At 41.3% G+C, this 23,615-nt stretch overlaps 1 protein-coding gene across 9 annotated transcripts in view; it reads right to left on the reverse strand.

Annotated features, from left to right (window-relative positions):
* Positions 1-23,615, reverse strand: part of blnk (B cell linker) — a 202,375-nt gene that overhangs the window by 16,637 nt on the left and 162,123 nt on the right. For all 9 annotated transcript variants that reach the window (XM_073027502.1, XM_073027501.1, XM_073027503.1 and 6 more), the window contains 6 exons: positions 23,166-23,208; positions 19,427-19,502; positions 12,203-12,233; positions 10,827-10,863; positions 6,935-7,022; positions 5,849-5,886 (listed from right to left, as the gene is read on the reverse strand). In XM_073027502.1, the coding sequence (XP_072883603.1) occupies positions 5,849-5,886; positions 6,935-7,022; positions 10,827-10,863; positions 12,203-12,233; positions 19,427-19,502; positions 23,166-23,208 (313 nt within the window). The remainder of the gene's footprint in view (positions 1-5,848; positions 5,887-6,934; positions 7,023-10,826; positions 10,864-12,202; positions 12,234-19,426; positions 19,503-23,165; positions 23,209-23,615) is intronic.

Here is a 23,615-nt window from a genome sequence, read left to right on the forward strand (position 1 = left end):
AATTATTCAAGAACCTGAAGCTCTGCCCCTGCACCAGCTTCTCTGCCACGCATTTATCTGCCAAATCATACTGATTCTACCCTCACTGGCATGTGGCACAGGCAGCACTCCAGAAATTACTACCCAGGAGGTCCTGCTTCTCAGCTTTCTATCTAGTTTTCTAAATTCTCTTTTCAGGACCTCATTGCTTTTCCTTCCTATGTCATTGGTACCAATATGTACCAAGACATCTGGCTGCTCCCCCTCCCTCTCCAAAATGTTGTGGATGCGATCTGAGATGTCCCTATTCTGGTACCAGGGAGGCAACATACCATCCGGGTATCCCATTCCCATCCACAGGATCTCCTGTCTGTTCCCCTCACTATCGAATCCCCTATCACTACCGCTCCCTTCTTCTCTCTCTTTCCCTTCTGCACCAAGAACCCATGGTCAGTGCCTGACAGACGGTAATGATCCTCGGTAGAGATCGCTAAGAGCACCAAATTCCTTGGTGTTCACCTGGTGGAGAATCTCACCTGGTCCCTCAACACCAGCTCCATAGGCAAAGAAAGTTCAGCAGAGTCTCTACTTTCTGTGAAGGCTGAGGAAAGTCCATCTCCCCCCCCCATCCTCATCACATTCTACAGAGGTTGTATTGAGAGCCTCCTGAGCAGCTGCATCACTGCCTAGTTCAGAAATTGCACCATCTCGGATCACAAGACCCTGCAGCGGATAGTGAGGTCAGCTGAGAAGATCGTCGGGGTCTCCCTTCCCACCATTACAGACATTTACACTACATGCTGTATCCGCAAAGCAAACAGCATTATGAAGGACCCCTCGCACCCCTCATACAAACTCTTCTCCCTCCTGCCATCTGGGAAAAGGCACCAAAGCATTCGGGCTCTCGCGACCAGACTATGTAACAGCTTCTTCCCCCAAGGCATCAGACTCCTGAATACCCAGAGCCTGGACTGACATCAACCTATTGCCCTCTACTGTGCCTATTGTCTTATTTATTATTTATTGTAATGCCTGCACTGTTTTGTGCACTTTATACAGTCCTGGGTAGGTCTGTAGTCTAGTGTAGTTTTTTCTGTGTTGTTTTTACGTAGCTCAGTGTAGTTTTTGTACTGTTTCATGCAGCACCACGGTCCTGAAAAACGTTGTCTCGTTTTTACTGTGTACTGTACCAACAGTTATAGATAATAGACAATAGGTGCAGAAATAGACCATTCGGCCCTTCGAGCCTGCACCACCATTCTGAGATCATGGCTGATCATCTACTATCAATACCTGGTTCCTGCCTTGTCCCCATATCCCTTGATTCCCCTATCCATAAGATACCTATCTAACTCCTTCTTGAAAGCATCCAGAGAATTGGCCTCCACTACTTTCCGAGGCAGTGCATTCCAGACCCCCACAACTCTCTGGGAGAAGAAGTTTTTCCTTAACTCTGTCCTAAATGACCTATCCCTTATTCTCAAACCATGCCCTCTGGTACTGGACTCTCCCAGAATCTGGAACATATTTCCTGCCTCTATCTTGTCCAATCCCTTAATAATCTTATATGCTTCAATCAGATCCCCTCTCAATCTCCTTAATTCCAGCGTGTACAAGCCCAGTCTCTCTAACCTCTCTGCGTAAGACAGTCCAGACATCCCAGGAATTAACCTCGTGAATCTACGCTGCACTTCCTCTACAGCCAGGATGTCCTTCCTTAACCCTGGAGTCCAAAACTGTACACAATACTCCAGGTGTGGTCTCACCAGAGCTCTGTACAAATGCAAGAGGATTTCCTTGCTCTTGTACTCAATTCCCTTTGTAATAAAGGCCAACATTCCATTAGCCTTCTTCACTGCCTGCTGCACTTGCTCATTCACCTTCAGTGACTGATGAACAAGGACTCCTAGATCTCTTTGTATTTCTCCCTTACCTAACTCTACACCGTTCAGATAATAATCTGCCTTCCTGTTCTTACTCCCAAAGTGGATAACCTCACACTTATTCACATTAAATGTCATCTGACAAGTATCTGCCCACTCACCCAGCCTATCCAAGTCACCCTGAATTCTCCTAACATCCTCATCATATGTCACATTGCCACCCAGCTTAGTATCATCAGCAAATTTGCTGATGTTATTCTCAATGCCTTCATCTAAATTGTTGACGTAAATTGTAAACAGCTGTGGTCCCAATACCGAGCCCTGTGGCACCCCACTAGTCACCACCTGCCATTCCGAGAAACACCCATTCACCGCTACCCTTTGCTTTCTATCTGCCAACCAGTTTTCTATCCATGTCAATGTCTTCCCCCCGATGCCCTGAGCTTTGATTTTACCCACCAATCTCCTATGTGGGACCTTATCAAATGCCTTCTGAAAATCGAGGTACACTACATCCACTGGATCGCCCCTGTCTAACTTCCTGGTTACATCCTCGAAAAACTCCAACAGATTAGTCAAGCATGATTTACCCTTGGTAAATCCATGCTGGCTCGACCCAATCCTATCACTGCTATCTAGATATGCCACTATTTCATCCTTAATAATGGACTCTAGCATCTTCCCCACCACCGATGTCAGGCTGACAGGTCGATAGTTCTCTGTTTTCTCCCTCCCTCCTTTCTTAAAAAGTGGGATAACATTAGCCATTCTCCAATCCTCAGGAACTGATCCTGAATCTAAGGAACATTGGAAAATGATTACCAATGCATCCGCAATTTCCAGGGCCACCTCCTTTAGTACCCTAGGATGCAGACCATCTGGATCTGGGGATTTGTCAGCTTTCAGTCCCATCAGTCTACTCATCACCGTTTCCTTCCTAATGTCAATCTGTTTCATTTCCTCTGTTACCCTATGTCCTTGGCCCCTCCATACATCTGGGAGATTGCTTGTGTCTTCCTTAGTGAAAACAGATCTAAAGTACTCATTAAATTCTTCTGCCATTTCTCTGTTTCCCATAACAGTTTCACCCAATTCATTCTTCAAGGGCCCAACATTGTTCTTAACTATCTTCTTTCTCTTCACATACCTAAACAAGCTTTTGCTAACTTCCTTTATATTCCTGGCTAGCTTGCGTTCGTACCTCATTTTTTCTCCCTGTATTGCCTTTTTAGTTAAGTTCTGTTGTTCCTTAAAAACTTCCCAATCATCTGTCCTCCCACTTACCTTAGCTCTGTCATACTTCCTTTTTTTTAATGCTATGCAATCTCTGACTTCCTTTGTCAACCAATGTGGCCCCTTTCCCCCCTTTGAATCCTTCCTTCTCTGGGGAATGAACTGATTTTGCACCTTGTGCATTATTCCCAAGAATACCTGCCATTGCTGTTCCACTGTCTTTTCTGCTAGGCTATCCGTCCAGTCAACTTTGGCCAGCTCCTCCCTCATGGCTCCATAGTTTCCCCTGTTCAACTGCAACACTGACACCTCCGAGCTGCCCTTATCCTTCTCAAATTGCAGATAAAAATTTATCGAAATGACAATAAAAAGTGACTTGACTTGACTGTAACCTGATTGCCATGGCATTCTCCCAGTAGGTCATCCCCCACAAAAGTATCTAAAGTGGTATATTTGTTTTTGAGGGGAATGGCCACAGGGTTGCTCTGCTCTATCTGCCTATTTTCTTTTCTCCAGACGGTCACCCAGCTACTCGCCTCCTGCAACTTCGGGGTGACTATTCCATGTAACTTTGATCAATAAGTCTCAATCAAGTGCATCTCAATTTCTTTTTTTAAATCTAACCACATAAATTCAATCATTTACTCTTAAAATACATCCCCTCTCTCTGTCACTACAAAGCTTTCTTGATCTGTAAAGTCACACCTCCACTCTGTGATTAAAAAATACTGCTGAAGGAACTCAGTGAGCCAAGGCAGCACCTGAAGAAGGAAGTGGACAGTTGACATTTTGGATTGAGATCCTTCATCTAGAAAAGTGTCCACCATTTGTCTCTTCCTTACCTTTGCTGAATTTATATCCAGAAATATTAAATAACCAAAATAGCCTCTATTTTAAAACCAGATCTCTGTTACCATTGTGACATTATACGTATCTCACGTGGCTATTTGTACCTGCGGCTCACCAAGGTACTTACACATGGGTACAATAAAGGCAGCAATATTTTCCTTACTCGGAATTCCTTTCTGGTACTATATCTCTGCAATTCTCTGTGCATCATAGCTTTTATTTTTACCCGCGTTGCTACACCCTAGTGCCTGTTTCAAGTAGACTAACTGCATCATTCACACCCTCATGAGGACCCTAAACTATTTTGAGACTTAGATGCCAATATCAGGATTTTCCAACCCTCTTTCTATCTATAGTTGGCAGAATCATTTCTAATTCCTCAAATCACAGGGACCAATTGAAACAGTCGTTACCGTCCCTTTGGCTACTTCTAATCGCAGATCAGGGATTTAGGATAGAATAAAAATGTGCAACGAAGGTAGGACTTATTCATTCTCCCGTTTCCCACATGCACATTTCCTAGCACTTTGGCACCCTCTGTTGACCAATCAGTCCGTAGTTGCACCCTAAACTTGGAATTTTTAAAAATGCATGTACATTTTTGGCCCACTCTCGAATAATAAAGTTCTCTCTTTTAAAAAAATCTGTGGTTGTCAATTATTTTGAAATTATCAAAATTTCAAATGGCAAACTATTGAATCAATATCATAAAAGAACCTGTCGCTTGAAAAGCATATTGTGAAGCTAGAAAGTAAGCAATAATATGTTAAAAATCAGAGAAATTATGCCAAGTGCAAGTGAGTGTTTACTATTCAGACTCTATAAGTAGCTCCTAAGTTACTTATTCATGAATTGTAGGTATCACTTACAAAGTTTGAATTGAGGTAAATATCCTACAACAATGTTGCTTGCTCTGAATTCTAGCACTTTGGCCTAGTAACTATTAATATTTCTGTCAGACAGGTTAATGCCTGAATGGAAACTTGCAGATAAGTAACGTTTCCATGCACCTGTTCTATGGTCATGTAGTTACTTCTTGTTTGGCAGATATCGGTGAAAACCTCTTCTGATTAACAGAGGATGGCATACTTTACCACCAGAAGATCATGGTTGTAGAGGGGGTGAATACCCAAGAGGGTGGATAATGTGCCAGTAGTATAAGTTATCCTAGATCAAGGGTTCCCGATCTGGGATCCATGGACCCCTTGGTTAATGATAAGAGTCCATGGCATAAAAAAAAGTTGGGAACCCCTGTCGTAGAAGGTGTTCAGCTTTGTAAGTTGCTGTTCAAGCTCTATTTACCCCAGCAAGTGGCATATACTCTGATATATCCTGAGTTATACTTTGCAAAAGGGGTTCTACCAAGTGATTGGGTAAACACTAGTGCTGTAAGCTGCACTGTAGCCATGGCTGATTCTGGAGCTTTACAGCTAGTATGGCACGATGGGCCAGCTGTAAGCAATGTCATAGAGTCTTTTCAACTAAATTGTGTGAAGACTTTTTGGTGAGGACCTTTGAAGGAGGCTGAGATGGACCACCCACCTGGCTGCAAACCTTTGCTCAGGCATATTGGATCCTTTCAGTTTTGAAGGTTATGTAATGGAGATGCTGCCTCTTGTGGTCTAACAGTTTCATGACAAGATCAGTTGAGTTTCACACTTTTGATGTTGAGGGGATGGACAATTCTGGACCATCTTGCAATATCTACACATCCATGGCTTCTGCTCTTATTTATATTATACAAACCAAATATATTGCTGATATTGTGTTTCCCTATTAGAGTTAATATTTAATTATTTTCCATTAAAATTACATCAATTTCACTGACATTTTCCCTTTAGTGTTTTGAAGGTATACTGTGCAAACAACTATACTATTGCAATAATGTTTACTTCAAAACTTACTTTGATGGTTTGAAGGTGGTAACCTCAAACCAGGTGGTCTGCAAACAGAAAGTGAATATTAGTACCAATGGTCTTTCAGAACACAGAACATTGAATATTACAGCACAGTACAGGCCCTTTGATCCATGATGTTGTGGAGACCTTTTAAACTACTCTAAGATCAATCTAACCTTCCTACATAGCCCTCTATTTTTCTATCATGCATGTGCCTCTGTAAGAGTTTTTAAATGCCCCTAATGTACCTGCCTCTGCCACCACCCCTAGCAGGGCATTCCATGCACCACCACTCTCTATAAAAACAAACTTTTGACCTCCTCCCTGTACTTTCCTCCAATCAGATTATAATTATGCCTCATTATATTAGCTATTTCCACCTGGGGGGGGGGGGGGAAGTCTCTGGCTATCCACTTAATCAGTACTTCTTATCATGTTGTACATCTCTATCAAGTTACCTCTCACCCTCCTTCACTACAAAGAAAATTGTCCTAGCTCGCTCAACCTATACTCATAAGACATGCTCTCTAGTCCATGCCCCTCTAGTGAGACAAATTGTAAATTGCCTCAGCACTCTTTCTAACACTTTTGCATCCTTCCTATAATGTGGCAACCAGAATGGAACACAATATTCCAAGAGTGATCTAACCAGAGTTTTACAGAGCTGCAACACTAACTCATGGCACCTGAATTCAATCTCCAGCCTAATGAAGGCCAACACATATTACAACCCTATCCACTTGCACTACGAACTTTGAGGAATCTATGAATTTGAACCCCAAGATCCCTCTGTACCTCTACACTGTTAAGAAACCTGCTGTTATCCCTGTATTTTCATTTCAAATTTTAACTTTGCAAATGAATGACCTCACACTATTCTGGGTTGAACTCCATCTGCCACTTCTCAGCCCAACTCTGTATCTTGTCAATGTCCTGTTGCAAACTATGACAACCCTCCGCACTATCCACAACTCCACCAACCTTGTCATTTCAATTGCCATTAAGAACACAACAAATGGAATCTATTTCTTATTAGTTCTAAGTTATTTAGAATTTTTTTAAATATAAAGTAGTAAATAAATAGAATAATACTTGGGACCAAGTCGTGGTGTAGGCAAAACAGGAGCTTCAGCTGTTGAATGTGAAGGTCGAGGTTTTTCAGGAATCTTGGGCTTATTACCTGAAGGAAAGTATCTCAATCATAAATACAATAACTCTCTGTTAAAGATGTTAAGTCCACCATAATGAAAATGGAGAAAACATATAATGGGTTTAAAACAAACTGATTATATTCAATGCAACATATATTAGATATAATACATTGGCACATTGCCAATCAATGAATATCCTTGGGGAAATTAACAGCTTACAAATAAACACATTTGAGATGTAATTATCCTATTACAGCATGACCAATTGATGAAATACTATTCAGTTCTACAAATGCTAATTATGACCAATTGAATTCTTTAATATTTTGAGGGGAATATTGATTGTTCAACTTAATCTATCAGTTATTAGATCTGCTTAAGGAACTAGAGGGGGAGGGCTCAAATGCATATTTTTCTGAATTTGAATTAAAAGCAAAAATGAGTAGAAGAATGATAATGATGATAACACACCACACTTGGTCCAAAGACTACAAGCAGACCATTATGTGATGGATTTGCGGTATCAACATGGATTCATTTTAGCTACAAAAAGTTACTGGGTTATTTAGTTGGACAAGTGAAAGCTGAAGAGAGCTTTCAAATATAAATACATTGATGGGATATTGTGGCGCATGGTGACGTCATCCTCTGGAAGAATAAACAAGGTATACATTCTATAAAAATGCAATGAAGGATGAGATAAGACTTGATGTGAATTCTGTAGTCTGCATCTCGTTGGTTATTTATTATCAGTGGTTATAATCATAAACCTTACCGAGAAGTATGTTCAACCACGAGGAAATCTGCAGATGCTGGAAATTCAAACAACACACACAAAATGCTGGTGGAACACAGCAGGCCAGGCAGCATCTATAAGGAGAAGCACTGTTGACGTTTCGGGCTGAGACCCTTCGTCAGGACTAACTGAAAGGAGAGATACTAAAAGATTTGAAAGTAGTGGGGGGAGGGGGAAACGTGAAATGAAAGGAGAAGACCGAAGGGGGTGGGATGAAGCTAAGAGCTGGAAAGGTGATTGGCGAAAGTGATACAGAGCTGGAGAAGGGAAAGGATCATGGGACGGGAGGCCTCGGGAGAAAGAAAGTGGGGGGGAAGCACCATAGGGAGATGGAGAACAGGCAGAGTGATGGGCAGAGAGAGAGAAAAAAACAACTAAATATGTCAGGGATGGGGTAAGAAGGGGAGGAGGGGCATTAATGGAAATTAGAGAAGTCAATGTTCATGCCATCAGGTTGGAGGCTACCCAGCCGGTATATAAGGTGTTATTCCTCCAACCTGAGTTTGGATTCATTTTGACAGTAGAGGGGGCCATGGATAGACATATCAGAATGGGAATGGGACATGGAATTAAAATGTGTGGCCACTGGGAGATCCTGCTTTCTCTGGTGGACCGAGCGTAGGTGTTCAGCGAAACGGTCTCCCAGTCTGCGCCGGGTCTCACCAATATATAAAAGGCCACACCGGGAGCACCGGACGCAGTATACCACACCAGCCAACTCACAGGTGAAGTGTCGCCTCACCTGGAAGGACTGGCTTGGGTCCTGAATGGTGGTGAGGGAGGAAGTGTAATGGCAGGTGTAGCACTTGTTCCGTTTACAAGGATAAGTGCCAGGAGAGAGATCAGTGGGAAGAGATGGAGGGGGACGAGTGGACAAGGGAGTCGCGTAGGGAGCGATCCCTGAGGAAAGCAGAAAGAGGGGAGGGAGGGAAAGATGTGCCGGGTAGTGGGATCCTGTTGGAGGTGGCGGAAGTTATGGAGAATTATACGTTGGACCTGGAGGCTGGTGGGGTGGTAGGTAAGGACAAGGGGAACCCTATGCCGAGTGGGGTGGCGGGTGGATGGGGTGAGGGCAGATGTGCGGGAAATGGGAGAGATGCGTTTGAGAGCAGAGTTGATGGTGGACGAAGGGAAGCCCCTTTGCTTAAAAAAGGAAGACATCTCCTTCGTCCTGGAAAGAAAAGCCTCATCCTGAGAGCAGATGCAGCGGAGACAGAGGAATTGTGAGAAGGGGATAGCATTTTTGCAAGAGACAGGGTGGGAAGAGGAATAGTCCAGGTATCTGTGAGAATCTGTAGGCTTATAGTAGATATCAGTAGATAAGCCGTCTCCAGAGATGGAGACAGAAAGATCAAGAAAGGGGAGGGAGGTGTCGGAAATAGACCAGGTAAATTTGAGGGCAGGGTGAAAGTTGGAGGCAAAGTCAATGAAGTCAACGAGCTCAGCATGCGTACAGGAGGCAGCACCAATGCAGTCGTCGACGTAGCGAAGGAAAAGAGGGAGATGGATACCTGTATAGACTTGGAACCTGGACTGTTCCACAAAGCCAACAAAAAGGCAGGCATAGCTGGGACCCATAAGGGTGCCCATGGCTACACCCTTGGTTTGGAGGAAGTGGGAGGAGCCAAAGGAGAAGTATGTTTTCTGGTTTGGGTGCTAGTTGGGGGGGATTCTTCTATTTATAAACTAAGGGAGTAAGGCGAGATTAGGAGACACTTGCATGGAGTATTGCTGAAATAATGATAATTAAGTAGGAGCAGGGTAGGCCACTCAGTCCCTCAAACCTGCCCTGCTATTCAATATAATTATGGGTGATGGGCCCCCAAGTGTCATCTCTTCTTCAATGACCGTTCCTGTAATTCTCAAAATAAAATCAGGAATGCTGAAAGACCTCAGCCATTCAAGCAACACTTAAGAATGGAGACGCCAGTCAACATTTCAGGTCGGTTACTCTTTGACTGGTTTCTCTTTTCGCAGACGCTGCTTGACCGGCTGAGTTCCCAATTTCCTCAAAGCCATCTTCCTTTTTAAATACTCCCTCCCAATGATTGAACTGCCACAACCCTTGGGGGTGGAGAATCCCAGAGGCTTACCACAGTCTGTGAGAAGTTCCTATTCACTTCCAGTTTTCAAGACCATCTCCTGATGCTGTAACTAAATATTTTCCGTACAGATTCTCCCACTAGTAGAAACATCTCAATATCTACCTACTTTGCTCCCCAAGGATCTTATATGTTTCAGCAAGATCAAAGATTCAAGGTTCAATGTACATTTATTATCAAAATATGTATAGAGAATACAACTCTGAGATTCGTTCTTCCCAGGCAACCACTCCAAAGAACCTCAAAGAATATAGAGTAGATCATTTCAGATTCTTTAGCTGCTTATATTAGGCCATTCTCATCCCCAAAATTAGGTCACTGAATCTCCTTTGGCCTCCAATGTCAGTAAATCCTTTTTCCACAGGGGGTCAACATTTTGTACAATATTCCAGGTGTGCCCCGCACATTTGCAACAGTACTTCCATTTCTAAATCCCAGCCCCCTTGTATTTATGACCAGTATGCCATATGTCTTCTTAACAACTTGCTGCACTCGCCACTTAACCTTATAGCAATTCATCATAAGAATAACTAGATCCCTCTCTACTACGCTTATCTGTAATTTCTCACCATAAATAGCCTACTTTTAGATTCCTTTTACCAAAGTGCACAATATCACGTATTTCACATTAATCTTCATTTGCTAAATTTTCAATCCTTCACCTCAGCTTCTCTCTATGCTGTGGCAAACCGTTAGATTCAAAGAAAAAGGACAAGGCAGCGGGGTGGCACTAAGATTTGGCGAGGTTTAGGCAGAATATTTTCTTTGTGTAGAACTTCTCTAGCACTTGTTTTTTCTAAGAATTACAAATTTAAGGCACATTTTCATATTTAATGAACAGTTCTTCAAGGGGTTAGATAACGTAAAAATCTTCAATATTCTCAAATTACCAGCTACAGGAGAAGGGTGTTTTTAAATAGTTAAATCACTCCTACCTTCAGGGTGTGGATGCTCCCTTGGTTCTGCCATTCTCTGTGTCAGTTTGAAAAAATAAAAATGCAACATGAAAGAAAGGGAAGGAAAGGCATTGAAACATTGTATGTATGCGTCTGTCTGCCCTTAACTCCTGGTGGAGTCGTTGGGGTGCCGTCATGACAAGCTTTTTGCATCAATCTTTTTGGTGATTGCTCATTGTACAGCGTGTCTTGGGCATTGAAACCTGGTGGAGCCCATCCCTCTCCAGGTCTTTTTTTAAAAACGAGGTCAAGTTGCTAGCCCGACACTCAACCCAGGCATGGATGGAGAGCGTGCAAGGGAGCCGGCCGGATTAAAAATTAGGACATCTTGCTCTGAAGTCCAGCACTGATGCCACTATGCCACCAGCTGGATAGTGAAACGTTAACAATACTCAAATTACAGAAAGGGTGAAATTAAGACATTAATGTTTGCACACTGCTAGCTATTAAATAGGGCTGTGCACCAAATTGTTAAATCAGCCAAGTGCATAGTCCTGTTATTAAAATTGTAGATAGAGTGTTATTGGGATCCACTATACTTTTATACCTTACATTTATTACCTAGGTACAAAACATTCAATATCCTCAGTATGTTCCTGTTTATAAATAGTAATTGTTAATTTTAACACATGACCACTTTGAATTGTCCTGTAATATTACAGAATATTGTTTCATGTGGACATGCAAATCTGTGGAATTAAACAGGATTTTAATCACAATTTTGATCATTCATTACAGCATATTTCATGCATTACAAGTATAAAAAGTTTTTTTCCTACATGAGTTGCTGCAGGAACTCCAGATGACACAGTGTAGTAGCCCAAACCCTGAGGTACCCCTGCAAGCTTTTACGGTTGGTAGAACCCTGCCTCAACTTCGCTGACTTTCAAATCTATGGATGTTATACTCCCCTAAATATCTCCCATGTTCAGAAATGTACAAACATGAAGAAAGTGCAAAGCTTGAACTCGAGTTTTAAAATGAAATTGATTAAAACCACTTAATCAGCCCAGTGTAAATATAGAGGAATCTCAGCAAGATTGAACTCTGCCGGTGGTCTCCACTGAGCTTTACATTTTCAAAGATACTGGTGTCCACTATTAACCAAGTTGAGGACTTGTGCAATTTGCTACAACTGTGCGCAGGTCCTGGGTTTTCTGGCATTTCAGAACTACAGATATTTACCCATCAATCTCTTTACTGCCCCTTGGATCTATCTTGACTAGCTTTTGCTTAAATATTTCCTCTTTCTTATTAGAAAGTTATGACACTTAGGAACAAGCTCTATCAATGGATCAACCACCAACAAGAAATGTTCCTGAAGCTAAAGTAAAGAGCCACTTCTTTTTTCTTACCGGCTTTGGTAGTGGCCTGCTTGTTAGTTTCCTGTAAAACACAAGATGGAAATGGATCAGTGAGTATATCATATTTGATTACAGAAAGGAAACTTCTTTGGACATTCATATGGTCATCCTGTGTGTGAAACTAAGGAGCTGTTCCACTTTTACGTCTGGGATATTGTGATAGAAGACATTAGGAATAAAGGACTGCTTTAATTTGGATGTGCCTTTGAGTTCAACCAAACTTAGCTTGTTTCTTCATATAATATTTCTCTATATGCGACATTAACCCTAATCAGAATATCTAAACTGCAATGTTTTCTCTAAGCATAGTGCTTAAACTTTTCAAATTTTTGAATTAGTTAATAATTCACAGTTGTGCTCAGTTTAAATAGGGGTAAAATGAGGGTAGTCTATAAGCTCAATCTATCAATGTTCTTTGCCTGATTCATTATATTTATCAACAACTATTTGTATTGCATAATGAATTTGCACTTGACTTAACCTCAACATCATTGTCTAATATTCCTTGTTAATCAAACTTTTACACGATGATTCATTTTACTGGATGTCATTGAATGGAGTGTGGTTCTTATTAAGTTTGCCCTATATTAGCCAATTAAAGTCATAGAAACATATAGCACAGAAACAGGCCCTTCAGCCCATCTAATCCATGTTGAACCATTTAAACTGCCTAATCTGACTGACCTGAACCTGCCATCCATCTACCTATCCAAACTTCTCTTAAATGTTGGAACTGAGCTTACATGCACTACTTGCACTAGCAGGTCATCCAAAATGCTCACAACCCTTTGAGTGAAGAAGTTCACCTCATGTTCCCCTTAAAGATCTCATCTTTCACCCTTAACCCATGACCTATGATTGTAGTTCCATCCAACCTCAGAGGAAAAAGCCTGCTTGCATTTACCCTATCTATACCCCTCATATTTTTGTATATCTCTATCAAATCTCCACTCAATCTTCTACATTCTAAGGAAAAATGTCCTAACCTTTTCAATCTTTCCTTATAATTCAAGTCCGCCAGTCCCGGCAACATCCTTGTAAATCTTCTCTGTACTCTTTCAAACTTATTTACATCTTTCCTGTAGGTAGGTAACCAAAACTGCACATAATACTCCAAATTAGGCCTTACTAATGTCTAATACAACTTCAACATGAATGATGAATTGAATGTGCAGATAGTTATTAATGAATATGATGAATTGAATGTGCAGATAGTTATTAATGAATATGATATAGTTGTGATCACAGAGACATGGCTCCAGGGTGACCAAGGATGAGAGCTCAACATCCAGGGATATTCAATATTCAGGAGGGATAGACAGGAAAGAAAAGGAGGTGGGGTAGCATTGCTGGTTAGAGAGGAGATTAATGCAATAGAAAGGAAGGACATTAGCCGGGAGGATGTGGAATCGATATGGGTAGAGCTGCATAACACTAAGGGGCAGAAAACGCTGGTGGGAGTTGTGTACAGGCCACCTAACAGTAGTAGTGAGGTTGGGGATGGCATTAAACAGGAAATTAGAAATGCGTGCAATAAAGGAACAGTAGTTATAATGGGTGACTTCAATCTACATATAGATTGGGTGAACCAAATTGCTAAGGGTGCTGAGGAAGAGGATTTCTTGGAATGTATGCGGGATGGTTTTCTGAACCAACATGTCGAGGAACCAACTAGAGAGCAGGCCATTCTAGATTGGGTATTGAGCAATGAGGAAGGGTTAGTTAGCAAACTTGTTGTGCGAGGCCCCTTGGGTAAGAGTGACCATAATATGGTTGAATTCTTTATTAAGATGGAGAGTGATATAGTTAATTCAGAAACAAAGGTTCTGAACTTAAAGAAGGGTAACTTTGAAGGTATGAGACGTGAATTAGCTAAGATAGACTGGCAAATGATACAAAGGGTTGACGGTGGATATGCAATGGCAAGCATTTAAAGATCGCATGGTGGAACTACAACAATTGTTCATCCCAGTTTGGCAAAAGAATAAACCAGGGAAGGTAGCGCACCCGTGGCTGACAAGGGAAATTAGGGATAGTATCAAGTCCAAAGAAGAAACATATAAATCAGCAAAAAAAAAGCGGCACACCTGAGGACTGGGAGAAATTCAGAGACCAGCAGAGGAGGACAAAGGGCTTAATTAGGAAAGGGAAAAAAGATTATGAGAGAAAGCTGGCATGGAACATAAAAACTGACTGTAAAAGCTTTTATAGATACGTGAAAAGAAAAAGATTGGTCAAGACAAATGTAGGTCCTTTACAGTCAGAAACAGGTGAATTGATCATAGGGAACAAAGACATGGCAGACCAATTGAATAACTACTTTGGTTCTGTCTTCACTAAGGAGGACATAAATAATCTTCCAGAAATAGTAAGGGACCGAGGGTCTAGTGAGATGGAGGAACTGAGGGAAATACATGTTAGTAGGAAAGTGGTGTTAGGTAAATTGAAGGGATTAAAGGCAGATAAATCCCCAGGGCCAGATGGTCTGCATCCCAGAGTGCTTAAGGAAGTAGCCCAAGAAATAGTGGATGCATTAGAGATAATTTTTCAAAACTCCTTAGATTCTGGATTAGTTCCCGAGGATTGGAGGGTGGCTAATGTAACCCCACTTTTTAAAAAAGGAGGGAGAGAGAAACCGGGGAATTATAGACAGGTTAGTCTGACATCGGTGGTGGGGAAAATGACAGAGTCGGTTATCAAAGATGTGATAACAGCACATTTGGAAAGAGGTGAAATCATCGGACAAAGTCAGCATGGATTTGTGAAAGGAAAATCATGTCTGACGAATCTTATAGAATTTTTTGAAGATGTTAACTAGTAGAGTGGATAGGGGAGAGCCAGCGGATGTGGTATATTTAGATTTTCAAAAGGCTTTTGACAAGGTCCCACACAGGAGATTAGTGTGCAAACTTAAAGCACATTATTGGGGGTATTGGGGGTATGGTATTGATATGGATAGAGAATTGGTTGGCAGACTGGAAGCAAAGAGTGGAAGTAAACGGGACCTTTTCAGAATGGCAGGCAGTGACTAGTGGGGTACCGCAAGGCTCAGTGCTGGGACCCCAGTTGTTTACAATATATATTAGTGATTTAGACAAGGGAATTAAATGCAGCATCTCCAAGTTTGTAGATGACACGAAGCTGGGCGGCGGAGTTAGCTGTGAGGAGGATGCTAAGAGGATGCAGGGTGACTTGGATAGGTTAGGTGAGTGGGCAAATTCATGGCAGATGCAATTTAATGTGGATAAATGTGAGGTTATCCACTTTGGTTGCAAGAACAGGAAAACAGATTATTATCTGAACGGTGGCCGATTAGGAAAAGGGGAGATGCAACGAGACCTGGGTGTCATTGTACACCAGTCATTGAAGGTGGGCATGCAGGTACAGCAGGTGGTGAAAAAGGCAAATGGTATGTTGGCATTCATAGCAAAAGGATTTGAGTACAGGAGCAGGGAGGTTCTACTGCAGTTGTACAAGGCCTTGGTGAGACCGCACCTAGAATATTGTGTGCAGTTTTGGTCCCCTAATCTGAGGAAAGACATTCTTGCCATAGAGGGAGTACAGAGAAGGTTCACCAGATTGATTCCTGGGATGGCAGGACTTTCATATGAAGAAAGGCTGGATCGACTAGGCTTATACTCACTGGAATTTAGAAGATTGAGGGGGGACCTTATTGAAATGTATAAAATTCTAAAGGGATTGGACAGGCTAGATGCAGGAAGATTGTTTCTGATGTTGGGGAACTCCAGAACGAGGGGTCACAGTTTAAGGATAAAGGGGAAGCCTTTTAGGACCGAGATGAGGAGAAACTTCTTCACACAGAGAGTGGTGAATCTGTGGAATTCTCTGCCACAGGAAACAGTTGAGGCCGGTTCATTGGCTATATTTAAGAGGAAGTTAGATATGGCCCTTGTGGCTAAAGGGATCAGGGGGTATGGAGAGAAAGCAGGTACAGGGTTCTGAGCTGGATGATCAGCCATGATCATACAGAATGGCGGTGCAGGCTCGAAGGGCCGAATGGCCTACTCCTGCACCTATTTTCTATGTTTCTATGTAACATACCATCCCATCTCCTGTACTCAAGATGACAAACAACAATGGACCCAGCACGGATCCCTGCAGCACTCCACTAATCACTGGCCTCCAGTCAGAGAGGCAGCCAGCTACTACCACTGTCTGGCTTCTCCCACAAAGCCAATGTCTATTCCAACTTACAACCTCATGTTGAAAGTCAAGTGACTGAATCTTCTTGACCAGCCTCCTCACGCGGGGAGGAGGACCAACACCTTGTATTCCATTTGGGTAGCTTCCAACCTGATGGCATGAACATCGATTTCTCAAACTTCCAGTAATGTCCCCCAACACCCCCTTCTCCATTTACCCATCCCCTTTCCCCCTCTCTCACCAATCAACTTCCCAGCTCTTTACTTCATCCCTCCCTCTCCAGGTTTCACCTATCACCCAGTGGTTCTCTCCCCCCTCCCCCCACCTTTTAAATTCACTCCTCAGCTTTCTTTCTCCAGTCCTGCCAAAGGGTTTCGGCCCGAAACGTCGACGGTACTTTTTCCCCCCATAGATGCTGCCTGGCCTGTGGAGTTCCTCCAGCAGTTTGAGTGTGTTGCAGATTTTCTCTTGTTTAAGAATGCTAAGGACTGGAGGCAATGTACCATCCGAAAATCTCGTTCTTGCCCACAGAACCTCCTTTCTATTACCATAAGCCATGAATCCCCTACCACCACAGCTTGCCTCTTCTCCCCCACCTTCCCTTCTGAGCCACAGAGTCAGACACAATACCAGAGATCTGACTGCTGTGACTTTCCTATTCTAGGTCATTCCCCCTTCCTCCCACAACAGCATGCGAAGTAGTATACCTGTTGTTGAGGGGGTTGGCCACAGGGGAACCTTGCACTGGCTGTTTAACCCCTTTCCCTCACTTGAATGTCATCTAGTCTTCTGTGTCCTGTGCCTTGGGTATAACTCCCTCTGTGTCCTATCTATCTCCCCCTCAGCCAGCGGAATGATCCACAGTTCATCCAGTTCCAGCTCCAACTCCTGCAGCTGGATGCACATTTATTCATGTGTGTTGGCACAGACAACCCAACCACCCCTGTTTCCGTTCCTTCACCTGCTTTAAATTCTGGGCAATTTCCATTCTTGTTGGACTAGTCCCCATTTCAACTACATTGAGCTGAAGTTGTTCAGATTCCAATAATCATCTGCTCAATGAAATTATTACTAATCTTTTGGCAGTTTTGAGTTGATAAATTGTTATGACTTTCCGAGGAAATGCATTTTGAAATCCTTCAAATTAAATTCTCCTGTTAACCTTCCCGTTGTTAGTGAAAATAGCTTCAGTTGTTACAAATTTATTTGTAATTGTGCAATCTCAAGTTTTCATGAATCTGCATTCCCACTGGCTTTGTTTTTCTTTCTATAGTGGAATTTTGAGAACTGGTTCTTTGCCTTCAAATACTCTCGCTTCAAAAGAATGCTGCTGGTGCTGTTTAGGAGACCGTGTGATTGGAAACAGCTTAACGTACTGAGTCTAGCCACGTCCATTAGAAGCCCAGTCTATCAAAGTATGCTGATCGATTATCAGTAAGTGTTAGCTTCTCAGAGCCTTTTTCCAGCAAGATTAGTTAACCTCAATGGGTCAAAGCCCTACTGAATTAAAAAAAAAATTCTTTTATTTTGCACTACTTATTTAAGTATGTGTGTACTTATTTAATATATATAATATTAATATTAAATATATTAAGTATACACACTTACTGTAATTCAGTTTTTTCAATTATTATGTATTATAGTGTACTGCTGCAGTGAAGTCAACAAATCTCACGATGCATGCCAGTGATGTTAAACCTGATTCTGATTCTGAAGTTCAAGTTTAATTGTTATTCATCCAAACATGTATACCCATGAATACAAGCAAACAAAACAGCGTTACTTGGGGGTAAGGTGCAAAGCACAGTACCAACAGTCGTGCACAGCACAGGGCACAGCCAGCACATATAAGATGGCAAACACATGTAAGATATCAGTAAAATACAGTCACACAAAAAATTGTAGTCCAGGAACCTAAGTTCATGAATGCTGCAGTAGTTTGCAGTCAAACTCAATATGGCATGTCTTCTGCCAAGTGAACACTGGGGGCAGCACTGACTCCAGCTTGTAGAGGTTTGGCTCTACATTGCGACAGCACTTTGAACAATTCATGTATATCATTCTGTCAAACATGGATGAAGTGATCAGCACTATCAATGTGCAACCTCAACACGATGGATGGAGCCGGTCATGAGCTTCCCTGAGCCAATTTTAGATGGCTACCACTTTAACCCTGAATGTCTTCTAAGGCACCAATTGCTGCTCCAATTGTCCTCATATATCCACAGGACCATAAGACCATTAGGCATAGGAGCAGAATTAGGCTATTCAGCCCATCAAGTCTGCTCTGCCATTCCATTATGGTTGATCCCATCAAATATGCTACTTCATCAACAGCTTATCCCTAGAGAAATACAACCTATCAAGTGTTTTCCATATGCCCTATTTATCTCTCTCCCACCTTTCTACAAATTAAAGCTACTTTGTTTTCTCTCTTTACCAGTACTGAAGGCTTTTCGATCTGAAATGTTAATTGTATTCTCCTTCTATCAATATTGCCTGACTGCTAACTCTTTTTCTCCTTCAGTTTCAAGATTTTAACATTTTCAAATTTCAATAGTTTGAGCAATTTTAAAATATATTGCCTAATTTTACAAGCGTTTCTTTATTTGTTTGTAGTTCCGTATACTTCCTTGGGGTTTGAAATTTGGCCCAACTTAAGCATTTTAATAGTTTTGATGTAAAAGGGATAATAGAACAAAAATGCTGGAAAGACTAGGCAGATCAGACAGCATCTATGGCGAAAGAAGCTACTAGCCTTTCACGTCAGTTTCCTTCAAAGCACTTCCTGCTTTAATCCTATAATTGCACCTTTTACATGGTGGAAGTGCCAAGTCTCTAGGGTAGATACTATCGAGGCTGAAGTACAAAATGTTATAGGGAAATAGTGTTTAGCTCAATGGCCATACATCAGAATTAGATCCTGTTGTAACTGTAGTGCCTTTGTTCCTGGTTCAGATTTTCATCATCCACACCACATGCTTTTGTATAACAGTGAAAGAACGATTTGATTTGGGGATTTAAAATGATCTTCAAATGCTGTTAACTTACAGTTCCCTTTGTGGTGGTATTGGCATTTCTGGTATGCTAGCTGTCCTGGAATCCTCTGTGCCACCAGATGAATCACCTAGATGGTTAAAGTAGGAAAAATACAATTAAGAGATCTAAGAAGTACTTATTATTAAAGTCCAAATAGTTAAATAGTGTCCTTTTCAGGACAATTTTTTTAAGGCCAGAATGGGATCAGTAAAATCTGAATCCCAAATGTGTATGTTATGATCCGTGGGTTATGTTATTTACTTTACCAGAGTCACTTATCACTTTCATGCATTAAAATTCAAACATACAAAAATTAGTGAAAATAAAACTGCCAATATTTACAAAACATTAAAACATATACAGCTTTACTGAAACACTGCTGTCAACTTGCTTTGCCACCAACCATCATGTTATCAATATGCCAGACACATGCTTCACAACACAGATAAATAGTTAATCCTACACAATGTAGCTGTAAATGTTCCCTCTACTCTAATTATTCTTAATGATAGACTTTTAACCTCAGCCTGATTGCATGAGGACAAAGAGCCACAGAGTTATTTTTAAAAAAACCAAAAATGCTTCCAGCTAGCCCCACAGTGAACCATCTGCTCTAGGCTGGTGAAAAGAGGCAAATGACTGATTGCAGCAAAGTCAAAATGGCTGTTCTCTGCACTAAGCAGCAGTACGAGAAAAAAAAACTCATCCTGAAATCCTGGAAGCAGAATTGGGATATGGAAATTTAATTGAAAGCTAATCAGTGTCGTAGTTATCTGTCTGAGGAAGTCTAACATAAAGCTGATGAGCCTGGCTGTGTTTAACAGCACCAGAACACCTTAGTGCCAGCATACCTGCTACTTGCATCACAATAAGTCTGATAAGTTGCTCTCTGGTTGGTTTAGTAATTTACACTGATTGTATCTGATTGGAGATCTTCTGTAAACTTTCCTGGATTAAGTACATTCTTAAAGTTCTGACTAGATTAATATTTTATGTATATTTTAGGTTAAATAATAAATTTAATATAAAGGTATTAACACTACAAACACTCTTCATAATTTTTTTTAGTCCTGACTACTTTTATTATGTTTACTGAGTAAAAAAAAACCTTTGAAGGAGGGTTCATAAATGAGTTTAAACAAGAATTGTGCACCTAGGTGATTGGAGAAGTCGCCCAAACTTGTTATTTTTGTAAAACACTTCAGCATGCCCTTTTGCCAGAATGCCTCCTTCTCTCTGTCCCCACCTGTTTTTAAAATGAGTTGAAACTGTGGTCGGCAGCAGAAAAGAGCCCATTACTTCACTTTACATTAAATATTCAATAACAGAATACACGGTCTCATTTACATACTTTATAAACATCTTTGCACTAAAACATTAGAATGTCATAAATTGCCCTCTCTATCTTGTTTAGTATACAAAACAACTACATAAACTACAGCATTAGCTAAACTCTTCCTGTAATTATATTTAGCCTTCTATTTGTTTATCCAGGACATCCACCTTCACTAATTTTTACACTTGATTGCCAAGCATCCCATAAGAAAGCAAGGAATGAGAAACTATTCTAATGACTTTACAGATTCCCTCATCTATTTCGTTCATAAGGGAAGTTGTGTTAGTACCTTGGAAAACTGAGAAGAAGTAATTACATGTCGGCCAGTTTCACTCACACAAGTTGGACAAAATAGCAAGTTTCCAAAATACAATTTTTCCAATATGACCTCAAAACTGTTTACTCATAACTTACACATTCATTGTAACCAGTGTTTGCTTTTTTCGGTTCTTAATTCATTTTTATTTTAAATTGGTTTCTTTCCCTGCCTACTCTGAGTCGGGTGCATCATTTTCCACTTGCAGTTGTCGTAAAGATTCTACCTACTGGATATCATCATGAAATATGATAGAGTGGGCCACACTTCAAGCAACTTGTGCATGAAAAAGTGCTTCCTGGCATATATGATTTATAAACTCTTCTTGGACTTCCAGCTGGCTATAGGTATTGATTTTAACCAACATTCCGATGACAAACTCTGCCGTCTTCGTCAGGGATGATGCCTGGGCATGTCTAGTCTGGTAGTATTTATATCCCCATAGTCCATTCCTTCTGATTGGTTAGCTCTCATCCAATCAGATTTCCACTGTCACACCTTGTTTACAATCGAACTCCAGTTCTTACTTAGAGTGAGACCTTCATCTTTGTTAAAATTCTTCACCTCTAGTTTTATTTCAATGGCTTCTTTCACCAGGTGATCCAAAAGCCATTGGCACGGCACAGTAGTTTTGTGCCGTCGAAGTCAATTCTATGACCATTGTGAATGAAATATTCTGCTACTGCCAATTTCTCCTGGAAACCCAAATGGATACACTTCCTGTGCACCTTGATGCAAGTTTCCACCGTGCATCCCGTCTGGCCGATATACGCTGCTTTGCATTCACAGGGAATCCTGTAAACACCAGTCATCCTGAGTCGCAGGTCATATCTGACCCACCTAAGCTGTGATTTGAGCTTCCTTACAATTTGTGGATGATATAAATCCAGTATTTCTTCCAGAAACCATGGAAATAAAGGTGCTCCCCCCCAACAAAGGTAGAGCGTTCCTATAAAACCTTTCTTAAGCCAAAATGGTGTAAAGCAAAGAACCATTAACTTATATGCGAAAAATTTTCATAAAAGTGAAAATCCTCTTTGTAATGCGAAAACAGGTTACTAATGTAGGTCTCTTGTAAAAGTGAAGTGGTGTAAAGCGAACATCTGTAAAACGGGGGACACCTGTATGGGGAAGAAAGGCGATAGCAACAAGTTCCTCCTCGTTGTTAAGTTTCCTGGTTTTTCCATTGGCCATTTTAAGGTCCCAATTGCTTTACTCCAACAGTTCCATGGCCATCTGAACAGCATACATCCAAACATTCAATTTACCACAGAGATGGAGAAGAAGGCTGCCTCCCGATCTTGGATTTTCTGATAGGACAGAAACCGGACAGTAGCCTCGGACACGCCGTCTATCGGAAACCCAATCACACAAATTATACCTCAATAATAACAGCCATCATCACACTTCCCAAGGTAGAGCAGTTTTTTCTACTTTGATTAACTGTGCAAACACTGTTTCAGACCCGAAGAGTCTCCATGAGGAAATAAGACAATTATGCATGATGTTCCTACAGAATGGCTACAAGGCGAAGGAAATCAATTGGGCCCTTAAAAGGGGCAATGGGGGAAAAAAAACAGTGGTAGCTTGCATCGAGGAGCACAGAAGGTATATTCATTTGGGTTTCTCGGAGAAATTGGCGGTAGCAGAACATTACATTCGCAATGGTTGTAGGATTGACTTTGACGGCACGAAACTACTTTGCCACGCTAAAGCCTTTTGGAATTGCCTGGTGAAAGAAGACATCAAAATAAAACTAGAGGAAAGTCTCGCTCTAAGTAAGAACTGGAATTCAATTGTAAACAAGGTGGGAGAGCAGAAACCTGATTGGATGAGGACTAACCAATCAGGAGGGAGAGATGATGGGGGTATAAATACCACTTGACTAGATATGCCCAGGCATCATCCCTGATGAAGTTGGCAGAGCTTGTCATCAAAGCATCAGTTAAAATTGATACTTGTACCTGGCTGGAAGCCCGAGAAGAGTTAACTAGTACATAGAAATAAGGCTTGGCATTGTCTTCCTCACATGCATTTCAGAAATACAAAGAAAGGATATATTTAAAGTAAATTATTACCAAAATAAAATGACTACTAACTTGGTTCAGGGTCACAAACTTCATATTCTTCTTCATTATCATCCTGCAAAAATATTAGACAGCCACTTTCATTTGAATTTTTCTCCATATGTTTCAATGTAAGTCAAATAGTATGTTGTTAATGAATATTGCTTACTGTTTTAGCATATAAAGATCACATAAAAATGAATATTCTCCATGCAGTCATGTACTTCCTGAATCAATATTTCCACTTAATAAAAATGGTGTAGATCATCTTGGTAGGCAGATTGATAGATACAGTCTACATGGACTTCAATAAATGTTTTGACAGGGTCCAGAAGGCACCCCTCCAAAAGGATCACAACCTCATCATGGTTTGGAGGCTTGTGTGCCTCAGTGACCCAGAGAGCTATGTTGGATGGAGTCAAAACTTTATGGCTTGGCTCTTGGTAGGGTCACTCATGCCAAACAGATCAAAGGATACAGAAC

This window comes from Hemitrygon akajei, chromosome 23 (assembly GCF_048418815.1).
Source record: "Hemitrygon akajei chromosome 23, sHemAka1.3, whole genome shotgun sequence".
Lineage (NCBI taxonomy): Eukaryota > Metazoa > Chordata > Chondrichthyes > Myliobatiformes > Dasyatidae > Hemitrygon > Hemitrygon akajei.